At 41.9% G+C, this 17117-nt stretch overlaps 1 protein-coding gene across 2 annotated transcripts; it reads left to right on the top strand.

The window, feature by feature from the left end:
- Nucleotides 1-2257: 2257 nt before the first annotated feature.
- Nucleotides 2258-15971, top strand: LOC146578580 (uncharacterized). Of its 2 annotated transcripts, XM_085268716.1 has the most exons (4): nt 2258-2555; nt 10542-10677; nt 11986-13249; nt 13454-15971. In XM_085268716.1, exons 2-3 carry the CDS (start codon nt 10660-10662, stop codon nt 13228-13230), a joined length of 1263 nt encoding a protein of 420 aa, XP_085124842.1. In that variant the 5' UTR covers nt 2258-2555; nt 10542-10659; the 3' UTR covers nt 13231-13249; nt 13454-15971. The 2 variants fall into 2 exon arrangements, with proteins under 2 accessions (XP_085124842.1, XP_085124841.1); XM_085268715.1 differs by having other exon boundaries at nt 2260-2555; nt 11986-15971.
- Nucleotides 15972-17117: the final 1146 nt, after the last annotated feature.

Genomic DNA, 17117 nt, shown 5'->3' with positions numbered 1-17117 from the left:
TCAGAAAGTGCCAAACAGCCCTGGTGGAGTGAGGAGCTGTAGAGAGAACCAGAGTACTCTGTTGATATTCTAAAAATGTTTTAAGCTTGTTTCAAAGATTCTGTACTGCAGCTTTAAATGTTTTCCAAAAGCACACATACGCTTATCAGTGTTTCTCAAACTTTTTACAGTGTGGACCACCTGATAAAAAATGTCAAGCTCTCCCAAGGACCACTATGAAAGCATGAAACTCATAAATCTTACAGTCAAAGGAGCTTGCAAAGAAAAGCGTCTGGACTTCTTTAAGTTACTTGAAAGTAACTTAAAGAAGTCCAGCCTTATATGATTTACTCATGAAAGTGGCCACTTTCATGAGTAATCACATATAAGTTTTTACTATTTCTTTTCCATATGGGATAATTCAAATGTAAAATATATGAATTGTAATTTTAAATGGTTTAAAAGCATGTAGAATAGCATATGTAGGCAAGTATATTTCTCCTTTTTTTTTATCAAGAAGCAAAGACAAAAAGGGGGGAAAAAGAAAAAAAAGAAATAGTGCAGGGATTGGTGGTTGAATCATCCGTCCCCACCAATGCCAAAACCAAATCTACGGCTGTGTCCCAATTCAGGGTCTGCACGCTTGAAGTACGCATTTTAAGTGCGATTACGTCATCGCCATGCGACGACGGCTGTCCCAATTCGAAGTGTACTTCAAATGCATACTTCAAATGCATACTCCAAATGCGCCGTCGATTTCCCCAAATATCAAGCGTGGTCCGGTGCATGCTTCGTGGTCCCATATATCCCACAATTCATAGTGCGGCGGTGGGTGTGGATAATTTTGCCGCAAAATACGGCAGAAAGGAGCGGCCGAAGAGGTTTTTTTTTTTCCAAACTTTATTGAAATCATAAAGCGAACAGTCAGTCATTCCAGTTTAGTTTGTACAGTAGACATACAAGGCAAATAAGAGTAACAATATACAGTACAATGAAATAAGAAGGATAAATAAATAAAGGAGAAAAAAGAAAAAAAAAGGGGGGGGGGGGATGTGACAGACTTCATAACAACTTTGTACTTGAAAGTTGTGACAGCTCATTCGTTAAACATTTCTGAATGAATTTCAATCAATGATAAACCTTTTTTATTGGAAGTTAATTTAAGAGATTTTAAGTAATATTCAATTTCAATCAAAAACAAATTAAATGATGGGGTTGAGTTTTGAAATTTACATTTATGTATTTGGAATTTCCCTAATAAGATGGAGCGGCCGAAGAGTGAACTGTCAAAAGTACTGAATATGATGTCACTTATTTATGTGCGAATGTTTAATAATTAAAGTCAGTTATATATCCACAAACACAACAAGCTGAAAGTCAGTGATATATGTATATGTGTATATATATATATATATATATATATATATATATATATATATATATAGATATGTATATATATATATATATATATATATATATATATATATATATAGAGAGAGAGAGAGAGAGAGAGAGAGAGAGATAGATAGATATATATATATAGAGATAGATATATATATAGATATATGTGTAGATATAGATATATATCATAATAAACTGACAATACTATAATATTGGCCATATTATATTTACATTGCCACAGTGAGATGACTTTAGTCTCATGAACAACATTAACTAATTGTTATTTACTAACTAATCTTAAATGACTGTTCAGCACAGAAATGAAGCCCAACAATCATGTTTTACAGTCCCGTGGTCTCAGCCTCAGATACTCAATTAATCAAAGTGATGTCATGACAAAAATGAATGACCAACAAAACATTTTTCTCCTTCATTTCTATCAAACAATGCTGTATGTAACGTGTCTCGCGGTTAGTATCATGGTTGCTAGGCTATGGCAAGCCGTTAGAGCGACAAAGCCCATTTCACAAGCCTCTCACTTCCGCACTTCTCGTACTTATAGTACGCGCCGTACGTAGTGCGCGTAGAGCGCGTACTTCAAGCGTGCAGACCCTGAATTGGGACACAGCCTACGCCCTTGCCATCTTCTGTAGTTTCAACAGGCGGACATCCGGTGTCACGTTGTTACAGAGAGACGAGTGTAAGGCTGTTCCAATTCTCAGCACCGCTCCTCTCTTTCCCTGAGTCCTTAGCAATTCTCCTTCCCACGATGACGTTTTCCTCGAGCCACGGAAAAGAGTTTAGGAAAAGGAGATAGGCCCTAATTTTGAAATACCCCACGTGGTTACGTTGTTTAGCTGAGTCACGTGATCGCACAGCAACAAATCACAGCGGAGCCAAATAAAGGGGGCGGAGCAAAGTGTGTGTGCAGGAGAGGAGTCGAGCAGAGAGAGCTGCTTTTTCATGAAACGGGAGTAAAGTAGTAAACGTACAGGAACATATACCACTACCAACGTTTGGATCGATATCTGCATCGATCTGCACACCCTTGTCTCCTGGATCCTAGCTGGGATCAGCGTGAACCACGTGGGTCTCTGCTACCTGATCTGTTTCCTGTTTGGAAAGACTTTAAGCTTCATCAAGGAGTCTCTCTCGGTTTGTGAGCTCATCTAAAGGTAAGCACGGAGCTAACTTTAATGTGGGTTCAGTTTATGCTGAGTTTATCTCTGTTGAGAATAATAGATTGCTTCGTATACATTGGAGTTAGACAGACTGTAGAGTTTGTGATTGCTTGCAACGTTAGAATATGACGGTTGCTAGAGGGTAAGAACAAAAGGATGGGGTGCAGGGCAGGAGAACAACCAACCCCCAGGACATGAAGCCACAGGTACAAGCCTGGGAGAGGGAAATCAGCCTTTAGAATAGGACTTCATAGGATGATCTACAGATGCATCTGTATTTCATTTTCTTCCAGCGCTAATAAAGATGTCTGATTTTGGAAATAAAATTATCCGCCTGGTCGCTCCCATCAAAAATCCGTGAAGAACTTCAACAGCTCCTGAATGAGCTCTTCTGTTGCTCTTCTCGGTCCGTTAAGAGTTTATTGTGAATAGAGCAGGGCGATATGACCAAAAATATTTATCACGATATACATTTGAAAATTTGCGATAACGATATAATTGACACTAGACAAAATACTTTACAACTCCACAACTTTATTAGTGCAAAAAACCCCATCAATGTATTTTCACTTAAACAAGCAGCTGTTTTTTTATGTGCATTTAAGTTATATAAAAATGTAACAGTGCAAATTCCTTGCTGACAGTTTAACCAAAAGACATTTCCATTGGAAATTGGCTGACATATCCTCAGCATAACCATGTATAATATCCACAAAACTTAAAAAGAGGTTATACACACACAATACGGTAATATTATGTTGAAGCACAGTACGTATCACTCCGCGAGGCTCCTTCCTACGATAGCCATAATGTTCCCACAATCCATCAAGCAGTGCGGCTTCGTAGCTTAGCAAAGTCGTACTAAACATTTGACAGATTTTCGAACACCGTGTACCACATAAAATCGTTTCGAGGTCAGTAAACACAACCAGAATTCATACATAAGGCACACGGGATTATAAAGGGCACTGTCGATTTTCAGAAAAATCAAAGGATTGATTTTAAGTGTGGCGTATTTTCCAAACAACACGGTAATAACGACGGCCGCTAGCATGCTCTACCAAAAATAGTGCTTTGTTGTGTATCTGATGGACGAAAGCCAAACCAGTTCCACACCACTGAAGTTGCAGCATTTTTACAAACCAATTCTGGTTCATCTGTTTCATTTAATGATCTACTTTCGCTCTTCTCATTCTGCGTCGCAGCCATGTACGTATGTAAACAAAGGCACTGCGCATGCGCGTTTTATCCATATTCTATTGCGATATGTCATTTTCCTATCGTTGCCCATTCACGGTATTACGGTATTACCATTCACGGTATTATCATACCGTGAATGGTATGATATAGCCCAGCCCTAATTGTGAACACATTAAAAGAAGAGTGAGAGGAAACCAACACCAACTAATCATTAGCTCAGCATGAGAAGCTGAGCGTTTGCTTGCTTGTTCACTTATTTCCATCGTGCTTTGACTGCAGCTGTAACCTGACAAATTCCAGCAGGATTTGTAAAAAGTGTTTTGATAGACACACAAACCTGGACAGCTTATGATACTAACTGCTGGAAAGGTTTCATGAAGCATTGTTTGACAGAAATGAAGGAGAATTTTTTCTTCTTCATCTATTTGTTTTAATTTTATCTTTGTTTGATTTTTTTGAGTATCTGATGCTGAGACCGTGAGACTGTAAAAACATGATTGTTGGGCTTCATTTTTCTACTGAACAGTCATTTTAAGATGAGCTAGTAAATAACAATTAGCTAATGTTGTTCAGGAGACTAAAGTCATCTCACTTTGGTAATGTAAATATAAAGTTATTTCTATATTAATCATTATTAGTTATTACAGCAGTGAACTTAAACTCTGTGTCAAATAAGTTGCATTGATCTTTGTTTATTATAACTTTATATCTTCACTGACAGACAAGTATCTTTGACAGTGTATATATATATATATATATATATATATATATATATATATATATATATATATATATATATATATGGTAGAGGCTCCCAGGCCTCTACCAGAGGCCTGGGAGCTTGAGGGTCCTGCGCAGTATCTTAGCTGTTCCCAGGACTGCGCTCTTCTGGACAGAGATCTCCGATGTTGTTCCTGGGATCTGCTGGAGCCACTCGCCTAGCTTGGGAGTCACCGCACCTAGTGCTCCGATTACCACGGGGACCACCGTTACCTTCACCCTCCACATCCTCTCGAGCTCTTCTCTGAGCCCTTGGTATTTCTCCAGCTTCTCATGTTCCTTCTTCCTGATATTGCTGTCATTCGGAACCGCTACATCGATCACTACGGCCGTCTTCTTCTGTTTGTCTACCACCACTATGTCCGGTTGGTTAGCCACCACCATTTTGTCCGTCTGTATCTGGAAGTCCCACAGGATCTTAGCTCGGTCATTCTCCACCACCCTTGGGGGCATCTCCCATTTTGACCTCGGGACTTCCAGGTTATACTCGGCACAGATGTTCCTGTACACTATGCCGGCCACTTGGTTATGGCCTTCCATGTATGCCTTGCCTGCTAGCATCTTGCACCCTGCTGTTATGTGCTGGATTGTCTCTGGGGCATCTTTACACAGCCTGCACCTGGGGTCTTGCCTGGTGTGATAGACCCCAGCCTCTATGGATCTTGTGCTCAGAGCTTGTTCTTGTGCTGCCATGATTAGTGCCTCTGTGCTGTCTTTCAGTCCAGCTTTGTCCAGCCACTGGTAGGATTTCTGGATATCAGCCACCTCCTCTATCTGCCGGTGGTACATACCGTGCAGGGGCCTGTCCTTCCATGATGGTTCCTCGTCTCCCTCCTCTTTCTTGGGTTTCTGCTGCCTGAGGTATTCACTGAGCACTCGGTCAGTTGGGGCCATCTTCCTAATGTATTCTTGGATGTTCGTTGTCTCATCCTGGACTGTGGTGCTGACACTCACCAGTCCCCGGCCCCCTTCCTTCCGCTTAGCGTACAGCCTCAGGGTGCTGGATTTGGGGTGAAACCCTCCATGCATGGTAAGGAGCTTTCTTGTCTTTATGTCAGTGGCTTCTATCTCCTCCTTTGGCCAGCCTATTACCCCAGCAGGGTACCTGATCATGGGCAGGGCGTACGTGTTGATGGCCCGGATCTTGTTCTTACCATTCAGCTGACTCCTCAGGACTTGCCTGACCCTCTGCAGGTACTTGGTGGTTGCAGCTTTTCTAGCGGCCTCTTCATGGTTCCCATTCGCCTGTGGGATCCCCAAGTACTATAACTGTCCTCTATGTCTGCAATGTTGCCTTCTGGTAGTTCAATCCCCTCAGTTCTGACTACCTTCCCTCTCTTTGTTACCATCCGACTACACTTCTCCAGTCCGAACGACATTCCAATGTCATTGCTGTATAGCCTGGTAGTGTGGATCAGTGAATCGATGTCTCGTTCACTCTTGGCATACAGCTTGATGTCATCCATGTACAGGAGGTGGCTGACAACTGCTCCGTTCTGTAGTTGGTATCCGTAGCCAGTCTTGTTAATGATCTCACTGAGGGGGTTCAGGCCTATGCAGAACAGCAGTGGGGACAGAGCATCTCCTTGGTAGATCCCGCACTTGATGGTGACTTGTGCTATGGGCTTGGAGTTGGCCTCTAGTGTTGTACGCCACATCCCCATTGAGTTCCTGATGAAGGCTCTTAGGGTCCCATTGATCTTGTACAATTCTAGGCATTCCAGTATCCAGCTGTGGGGCATTGAGTCATAGGCCTTCTTGTAATCAATCCAGGCAGTGCACAGGTTGGTCAGTCTGGTCTTGCAGTCTCGGCTGATTGTTCTGTCTACCAGTAGCTGGTGTTTTGCGCCTCTGGTATTCTTGCCAATTCCTTTCTGTGTCCCGCTCATGTATTGACCCATGTGCCTGTTCATCTTAGCCGATATGATGCCTGACAGGAGCTTCCATGTAGTACTGAGGCAGGTTATTGGTCGGTAGTTGGAGGGGACCGGTCCCTTCTTGGGGTCCTTGGGGATCAGGACCGTCCGGCCTTCAGTTAGCCATTCCGGGTGTCTCTCGTTAACTAGCAGCTGGTTCATTTGTGCTGCCAGACGCTCGTGGAGTGCAGTCAGCTTCTTCAGCCAGTAGGCGTGAACCATGTCGGGCCCTGGTGCTGTCCAACTCTTCATACTGGAGACCCTTTCTTGGATATCTACCACTGTGATGGTTACTGGACCCTGTTCAGGGAGGTCGCTGTGGTCAGCCCTCAGATCCTCTAGCCACTGAGCATTGCCGTTATGGGTTGCATCCTTCTCCCATATGCTCTTCCAGTATTGCTCCGTCTCCAGCCTTGGTGGTGCTGTTCTCTTATTGTTCCCTTGCCACTGAGAGTACACCTTTGCTGGTTCTGTGGAGAACAGCTGGTTTATTCTCCTGCCTTCTATCTCTCTGGTGTACCTCCTCAAGCGGCTGGCCAAGGCTGTGAGTCTTTGCTTGGCAGTTTCCAAGGCCTCAGGTATGGACAGCTTGCTGTATTTCTTAGGCACCTTATTTGTCGCACCTTTCTGCAACTCCGTTAGTTGGCTAACCTCCCTCCGTGCTACTTTGATCTTGCCCTCTAGCCTCCTTCTCCATGGAGGGTACTGCCCCTTGTCGCTGTTCAACTTGTAGCCAAGCATCTCACTGATCACTGTTGCCGTTTTGTAGATCAGCTTGTTAGTGTCGGTAATCGTGGTTGTAGGTATTGCCCGTAGTGCTGCATTAACATCATCTAGCAGACCTTCTGAGGGAACTTCACGTAATCTTGGTAACCGGCTATGGGGGATCCAGGTTTCAAGCTTGGCCATGATCCTATTTTTCAGGTCAGTTCCTCTCGCACTCAACGATCCTTCTCCTATCGCACTTGGGGCTATGTACCCAATCTCGGGTGGGGGTGATGATATCTCCCCCCTGACCTGGCGTCCTGACTCCTCCTTGCCGTAGCATTTGTGTTGTACCTCGTCAATCTCTAGCTGTGAGAGCAGTCCCTTCTTTCGAATGTTGGAACACTGAGCTACTAGTTGTTTCGCCGTCATTGTGGATGTTGGGTATCGAAGAATCCATAGGTCCCTCATCCTATTCATGTAGCCCCTTCCGCCGGGGTTACTTGCATAGTAGCATTCCAACAACGCCCTGTTTTTCGTCTCTTGCCCACCGATGCCTTCTTTTTTATATATATATATATATATATATATATATATATATATATATATATATATATATATATATATATATATATATATAACAATTACAGCAATATGATGCAACAAATAATAATAATAATAATACAACAGCCTCTTGCCATTTTTTGTGTTTCTTTTTATGCCTGACTAACTGATTTCAATTGAAAGCCTGCGTGCGCTAGTACCGCTTGCCACGAGTTCCCAGAATCTTTTGCGGTTTTACCCCTTAATGACGTCACATGTTCAATCTCTATACAACTACAGTGTGGGCCATTTATATGGATACACTGCAATAACATGGGAATGGTTGGTGATATTAAAGAAGCTGTTGTATTATTAACTGCAATAGTCGGTTGCATGACAGCCACGGGAAGCCGACGGGTAAAGAGATCGGTTTTTATCGGATTACGTCGTTGAAGAGAAATTGTTCAAGCCATGTTTCCAAAGTAACAAAGAGCCGGAGCAACACTCTGGAGCAACACTCCAGCTCACATGTTTGTCTGCTCCAAGCATTCCCACAAAGGTCAGTGTTTTGTAGTAGTTAATATGTCATTTTTCATAACATAATTGGTGATATAGGTTACAAGCAAGTCTGGCGCTGAACAGAAATTGTGGCGCTATGCTCCTTTGTTTATTGTGCATAAATAGTGAATTGTCCTGACACAATATTGCGTTTCACTTCTGTTATTACCATGGTACATTGACAAAAACATATACTTTTATTCACAGGATAAACAGCATAAAACATTTTTTTTGTATCACTAATTGCCCAGTATGATTACAGCATACGATATTATTGTCACTGCTACATTTCTGTAATGCGTACCAGAAATTATTACTAATTAATTACCGTTGAGCTCAAAGGTCCTATTAATAAACGGTTAACAAATGTGTATTTATGAAGACGATTTGTGAGACTGGTAAACTTACCTTTGTTCGTACGATGGTCTTTCGTTCTACACTGTGCATTTCAAGGTCCTGTACCCATCCGTTCATGAGTGTATGCACTCACTCTAAGAACCGTATAATTATAAATCTGAGCGTGGTGAAAGTTGGGCAGCACGTTAACGTCTTTTGTCTGTGTGCTCGTAAGGGTCTAACCCTTTCACTCGTTTGATTTTTTTTCTTGTATCTTTTCTTTAACTTTTCATCAAGTCTGTCTTTGTATGGACCGGCATTGTTCTCCTTCGTTTTGTACATACCTGTTTTGGAGGGCAAAGACAAAGCAAGAAGGTATTGGAACCGGAGAATGAACGTTTTGCGGTGCTGCAAATGCTTGCATTTGATGCATTGCTTGGATTGTTTTGCCACTAGTACCCGGCATGCAATGCTCAAAAGTCACGTCGTCTGTCAAACTCTATAACGTTGCTTCTACTGTGCTTGGCTGCTTGTGAACAGTAGGCTTATGCAATGGCGCCCTCTTGTGTCGCTCCACTTCACCGTCACTCTCTGCAGCTGCCGTCTTCTTAATGAGCTTCTCAACAGCACTGGCTAGGGCGAGTTTTCACTGTAGCTCAGAAATGCCAACACAGGCACGGGTTCTTCAAGACGGGCGCTTTGCGGCATTTATTGAATGTCATGAAAGCTACAAACATAGAATACAAAGGCTTTAAGTGCTTCAGTCTGTTAAAAGTAACACTTGTACTTTAACTCTTTAAAGCCGGTTTATTTCAAAAATAAAACTATGAAGACACTCAAAATAAATTTCCTGTGGTGGGAAACTATTTTATGCAACTTTTTTGTATTTACAGTTTTGAGGGATAAGCCTCTTTAATTTCTCTAACTAGAAATATATGTTAAAAAAACAATTATTTTTTTTGTAATTTATTGCACTTTTTTGCAATTTATGTAATTACTATGCACTTAATGCATACATATTATTAAAATTTGGGCTATAATGGTTGTATTGATGTATATCAACTTGAAATGCTCCCAAAAATGGCACTACAGCAGGTAAAAATATAATATAAGCTCTGGCGGACTTGGTTCTTTGGTAGGTCTTAAAGGGTTAACAAAAAAAAAATCACCTATGGCCACCTGTCACTTCGGAGGTCCTAGAACAGTGGTTCTTAACCTGCGTTCGATCAAACCCTAGGGGGTCGGTGAGTCGGTCTCAGGGGTTCGGCAGAACCTCCGCTGTGACATACACGGCCCAGTAAAAAAAAAAATGTATGTCTTGAATTCGAAAAAAATCGTATTGCGTATATGAAACTGGTGTGGTTCAGTACCTCCAAAAAGGTTAAGAACCACTGTCCTAGAAGAATTACTTTACAGTCTTGTGTATTCTAAATTAAAACATAAAATAATTAGAACACCATACATTACAAATTTTCACAATGTTGCAATACAATTGCAAGAAAATACCAGTTAGTAGAGACAAACCAGGCTTCTGTAGGATAGCTCACTGAACTAAGCGTGATTATTAAACGTGGGCCTCACAGCCTATATGATCACGCCCAAACCTTGCGATAATAGCAGTGCAACAAAAAGATGTTCTTTGTGTCACGATAAACATGTCTCCTACATAAGATAGAATGCACCTACTGTACATAATATTGTCCAAAGAAATGTACAAGCAAGAACATTTTAACTGCTCGAACCAACTATTAACCTTCTTTATACATAAGCCATTTCCGTGACTCTTAGGCAGTGATATGTAGGGCAGTCAGTGGCTTTTTCCCTTTTAGATTGTTGTAGGCAACTGATTACTTTCTATCTGAGGTTTCACCTTGAAGCTTCATAGGTATTGTTGTCAATGAGGAGCGTAGTAATGTTTATTTGCTCTGTTTCTTTTTGTCAGGGATGTGTGTATATACTTTTTGTGTCCCAGCTGAGTAACAGGAGCAGAAGAGTATGGTGGAGCAGCGGAAGGACAATTTCAGCCATTTGGACTCAGCTCAGCCACTACAGAGGAAACAATGACTTCAACACAAAAGGTGAGAAAAATATCACAGTTACACTGTTATTGAAACAGTGTGCACAGCTGGTTGTATATATATATATGTGTGTATATATATATATGTGTGTATATATATATGTGTGTGTATATATGTGTGTGTGTGTGTGTGTATATATATATATATATATATATATATATATATATATATATATATATATATATATCGTTAGCTTCATAGCATAATTGCCTAAGTCATTGGACTAAGTCAATGACTTAGGCAATTATGCTATGAAGCTAACGATATATATATATATATATATATATATGGAGGAGCCCTGGATGGAAAAGATAATGCTGCTGTTAACGGGTTTTTAAAAACCAACCGCTGCTCCACCATACTCTTCTGCTCCTGTTACTCAACATTCACAATCAAAAACCACAGCAGTTACAAGAAAATACAAACATGATATTTTATCAGCACACATTGAAACAACAATATCATCAGTTAAACTCACAATTTTTTATGAGTAAAATATTTTCTGCGCTGATCAATATTTCTTCAATAATGTCATTTTCATTACAACTCCCATTGTAGCACATCATTGTAATGTGATACTATCACCACAAGGTGGTGGAAACACACCAACAATGTGTTTGTTGTCACATTAAATTCCACTAATCAGAATCAGAATCAGAATACTTTATTGATCCCTGGGGGAAATTATTTTTTGTTACAGTGCTCCATTTTAAACCAACATTAAGACAAGACAGACAATACGCTAACTAAGAATAGTACAATATATACATATATATACATACATACATACATAAGTCACTTATAAATAAATATTTGGAAAAGAAACATGTGTAGTTGTAGCAGCAAACAGTGTGTTAAGTGGATGCGTTGTACAGGGAGATGGCCACAGGCAGGAATGATTTCCTGTGTCGTTCAGTGGTGCTTTTCGGTAATCTCAGTCTCTCACTGAACGAGCTCCTGTGACTGACCAACATGTCATGGAGTGGGTGGGAGGTGTTATCCAACATTGTCTTTATCTTGGACAGCATCCGCCTCTCCGACACCACCTTGAGGGAGTCCAGCTCCATCCCCACAACATTGCTGGCCTTACGGATCAGTTTATTAAGTCTGTTGGCATCTGCGACCCTCAGCCTGCTCCCCCAGCATGCAACAGCATAGAGGATCGCACTGGCCACCACAGACTCATAGAAAATCCTCAGCATTTTCTGGCAGATGTTGAAGGACCTCAGTGGATGGAGGGAGGGAGTTCCAGTTTGTTCCATTACTGCATTTCACTCACTGCCTCTGTTTGTATCTCTGTCACTGCAGGACCAACATGAGGCGAAAAGTCAGCGCTCTCAGGAGGCCGACAAACCTCACAGAAGAAAAGGAGAGAAAACATACAGCTGTGATGAGTGTGGGAAGGATTTTACCCGGGCTGGAGAATTAAAAAGACACCAACTCTTCCATAGTGGAGTTAAAGCGTACAGCTGTGACTTGTGTGGCAAGTCTTTTACCCTGGCTCAAAGCTTAAAGACACACAAACTCATCCACAGTGGAGTGAAACCGTACAGCTGTGACTTGTGTGGAAAGTCTTTTACCCTGGCTCAAAACTTAAAAACACACCGACTCATCCACAGTGGAGTTAAAGCATATAGCTGTGACTTGTGTGGAAAGTCTTTTACTCTGGCTGGAGGTCTAAAAAAACACAAAGTCATCCACAGTGAAGTTAAACCTTACAGCTGTGACTTGTGTGGAAAGTCTTTTACTCAGGCTGGAGGTTTAAAAATACACCAACTCATCCACAGTGGAGTTAAACCTTACAGCTGTGAGTTGTGTGGAAAGTCTTTTACCCGGGCTGGATGCTTAAAAACACACAGACTCATCCACAGTGGAGTTAGACCGTACATTTGTGACTTGTGTGGAAAGTCTTTTACTCTGGCTCAAAACTTAAAAACACACCAACTCATCCACAGTGGAGTTAAAGCACACTACTGTCACTTGTGTGGAAAGTCTTTTAATCAAGCCCAAAACTTAAAAACACACCAACTCATCCACAGTGGAGTTAAACCTCACAGGTGTGACTTGTGTGGAAAGTCTTTTGCCCTGGCTGATAGCTTAAAAACACACCAACTCATCCACAGTGGAGTTAAAGCATTCAGCTGCAACTTGTGTGGAAAGTCTTTTACCCATCGTCAAGGCCTAAAATCACACCATATCATCCACAGTGGAGTTAAAGCACACAGCTGTGAGTTGTGTGGTAAGGCTTTTGCTCAAAATAGCGACTTACAGAGGCATCTAGTTACCCACTCTGGAATTAAGGCCTACAGCTGCGACTTTTGTGGAAAAAGGTTCAGTGAAAAAAAGTACCGAAATATTCACCTACGGATTCACACTGGAAATGATGTTTGCTGCTGTGATCAGTGTGGGAAACCATTTACAACAGATGCACAGTTACAACAACACATGTTTAGCCACACTGAGGAGAGACCTTACAAATGTGACCTGTGTGAGAAGACTTTTAAAGCTCCACATCACCTGAAAAAACACCAACAGATCCACACCAGAAATTAACTCTACAAGTGCAGTTACTGTGAGATATGTATTTATTTTTATCTTGTAATTGTAACCCGAGTGTTTGGAACAAGTCTGATCAGTAAACTTATGGAATTATACTGAATTAACTGTTTGGAAAAATGAAGAGGCATTTTCACCCAGTAAGCTGAGTGTTATAATGTAAACAGTGAAATGTAATTGGATATTGGCAGAGTTGACTTATACTGTCTTTGCATAGAAGCAGAATGATAAAGATGGATCCAGTTCTCAGCCCTGTCGTCACTGTGGTGGTGGGAAAGAGTTTCTCTGTGGCCTTTGTGGAAAAACCTCCAATCATCAACGGGACTTTAAACCACATCAACGTAGACACACTGGAGACAAAATGAACTACTGCAAAGAATGTGGGAGAGGCTTCCACACACCAAGTACATTAAAAATGCATGAACTCTTCCACAGCGGGGTCAAAAAGTACATCTGTGACCGGTGAGGGTTATCCTTCACCACTGCACGTGAGCTTAAAGAAAAAGCAATAAGTGAATCCACAAAGAAGAGACACCATACAACTGCAGACACTGTGACAAAAGCTTCTCACAATCAGGTCATCGTAACAAACATGAATGTACACACATGGAAGTGAACTTCAGCTGTGACCCCAAGCTGTACATTAACTGTTTCACTGTTACCAATGTGCATTCACTTCATTATCTGCTCTGTGCAAACATCAGCCTGATCATGCAGGACTGAAATCACTGGATCACAATGAATCTGAAGAGAGAGAAAGATCCTCTTCTGGTTTCAGGGTTGGACTTAAAAACCTTGATCGGGCTCTACAGAGTTTAGATGGAATCTCCTGTAAAGAGTGTCAGCTGATGTCACTCTTGGATCTGATGAGGTAGCTCTGATTTCTGGACCTGCAGTGAATAATCCTGAATGTTACATTTAGGAAGCTGCATGTATAGATAAGAATAAGAAGAACTTTATTTATCCAGAGGGAAATTCTTTTGTCATGTACATGCTCAAAGCAGCAGGAGAGACAGAGGAACAGATGAATAAGATATAAGATATACAATATATACAATAAGAATAGTAGTGTACAGTAATATACCGTAGGATAGTGCAAGACATAGTATCAGATAACTAACGAAGTAATATATATAACTATATCCTGGTGAATAAATAACTTAACTATCAGTGCAGGCGATTCTAGAAAGTGACAAAGTATTGTGCAATAGAATAAAGGGAGTAGCAGCGTATGATGGGGGGATGAAACAAATATTCAATAAGGTACTGTTGGGTAATATTACACGGTCTGAAAGGGAACAGAATAACATTGGTAATCGTCTCAGGAAAATTATCTACAGAGTGAGGAAGAGTTATACAGTCTTATTGCCACCGACACAAAGGATTTACTGTGGCGATCTCTGCATTTCGGGGCAATGAGTCTTTTGCTGTGTTTGCTCTGATGGTCCATCATGGGGGCGTGCATGGGGTGGGAGGGGTTGTCCATGATAGAAACAAGCTTTTTTAGCATTCTCCTTTCAGACACCACCTCCAGGTTCTCAAGTCTGACACCCAGGACAGAACTAGCCTTTCTAATCAGTTTGTTCAGCCTTTTGGCATCAGCTGTCTTCACCCCACTTCCCCAGCACACAGCTGCAAAGAACACGACGCTCTCCAACACCGAGTGATAGAACATGGTCAGCATATTCCTACCAACATTGAAGGATCTAAGTCGCCTCAGTAGGAAAAGCAGACTCTGCCCTTTTTTGAAGATAGCATTGGTGTTCTTGGTCCAGTCCAGTTTACAGTCCAAGTGTACCCCCAGTACCAGTAGTCCTCAACTATCTCCACATCAGCCCCACTGATGGTGACAGGGTTAGGAGGAGGAGCCTGCTTCCTAAAATCCATAATCAGTTCCTTTGTCTTTGTGATGTTAAGTTGTAGGTGGTTTAGCTCACACCACTCGACAAAGCTGTCGACCACACTCCTGTACTCCTCCTCCTGTCCATCCCAGAGCCCACAGTGGTAGAGTCATCTGAGAATTTCTGCAGATGACATGACTGAGACTTGTACCTGAAGTCAGATGTGTAGAGAGTGAAGAGGAAGGGGGATAGGACTGTCCCCTGCGGCGCCCCCGTGCTGCTCAAGATGTTATCTTAGCGGGAGCTCTTCAGTCGGACATGCTGTGGTCGACTTGTTAAATAGTCCGTAATCCAACCAACCACTGGGGCATCCACCTGCATTTCTGTGAGCTTATTCCCCAGCAGTGATGGTCTGATTGTGTTAAAAGCACTGGAGAATTCAAAGAACATGACCCTCACAGTGCTCCCAACAATGTCCAGGTGAGAATAAGCCTGGTCCAGCAGGTAGATGATGGCATCCTCCAAGCCATACGAGGTTGATAAGCAAACTGCAGGGGGTCCGGCCAAGGCTCCACCAGCAGACGCAGATGTTTCAGGATGAGTCTCTCCAGCGTCTTCATGACATGTGAGGTCAGAGCCACTGGCCTGTAGTCACCGAGGGTGGACGGGTTGATCTTTTTAGGGACAGGAACCAGGCAGGATGTCTTCCAGAGTGATGGGACTATGTGCATTTCCAGACTCATGTTGAAGATCCGTTGTAGAACTCCAGACAGCTGGCAAGCACAGCACCTGAGGGCCCTGGGACTGACACCATCAGGGCCAGCAGCTTTGCTGGAGTGGAGTCTGCCCAATTCTCTTTTGATGTCATCTGCTGAGAGGGACAGGGTGAGACAGTCTGAGGGGGCAGGAGAGGGGGGAGGCGAAAGGACAAGATGGGAATAGCTGGGTGTGGAGACAGGAGACGCAGGGCAGTCAAACCTATTGAAGTGCAGATTAAGGTTGTTAGCACTTTTGACGTCCCCATCCATCCCAACACCTCTCTTTTGTCTCAGGTCCGTGATAGTCCGCATTCCATTCCACACCTCCCTGGTGTTGTTTTCCTGCAGTTTGTTTTCCAGCCTCCGTCTGTAGGACTCTTTACCCTCTGCAATCTTGGCTTTCAGCTCCTTCTGCACCAGTTTCAGCTGATCTCTGTCACCATTTCTGAAAGCTCTTTTTTTCTTGTTTAAGGTTGCTTTGATGTTTTTGGTAACCCAGGGTTTATTGTTGGGGAAGCACAGAATGGTTTTTTTTGGGGACCACAGTGTCCACACAGAAGTTGATATAATCTGTTACACAGCCTGTCAGATTGTCAATATTGTCCTGATTGGAATCACAAAGAACATCCCAGTCAGTTGACTCAAAGCATCCCTGCAGAGTGTCTTCCGACTCACATGGACAAGGGAGTCGAAAGAGACTTGTGACATTACCAATAAGTTTGATGTGTCACCTGGCCCTCTTCCTATTGAAAAAACAAAAGTTGTATCCAAGATGGCCAACTTCTAAATGGCCACCATGGTCACCACCCATCTTGAGGAGTTTGCCCCCTCACATATACTAATGTGCCACAAACAGGACTTTAATATCACCAACCATTCCCATGTTATTATGGTGTATCCATATAAATGGCCCACCCTGTATATCAAGTTTATGCTTTGTCCTTTGAGGGGTTTTAATTCTCTAAAATGTTATCCCTGTTACATTTTAATCTTTGTTTCCATAGGACACAGTAGTGTTTAGTAGTTGTACTTGTTACTGTATTATTAAAGTTATAGGAATGTCTTCTTCTTTCTTTTTTTATACAAAACTAATATTGTATCAAAATTACAGATATGGATATGGATATCAATTTCTTTTTTTTTAAACTTTCTTAGTCTTTCCAAATTTTTTCTTCATTCATTTAACCTCGGTTAAATTTAAATCCTTCATTCATATTTAAGTTGTTGCTGTGATAATCCCTTCTCTTAAATCCTTTTCTCCCAAAACTGCAAATAATTTCACAGC

This window comes from Mchenga conophoros, linkage group LG3, assembly GCF_057382185.1.
Source record: "Mchenga conophoros isolate Kocher_MC1m ecotype Shallow Benthic linkage group LG3, M_conophoros_male_GT1.1, whole genome shotgun sequence".
NCBI lineage: Eukaryota > Metazoa > Chordata > Actinopteri > Cichliformes > Cichlidae > Mchenga > Mchenga conophoros.
The sequence above is the reverse complement of the archived record's forward strand: the minus strand, read 5'-3'. Positions and strand labels throughout refer to the sequence as shown.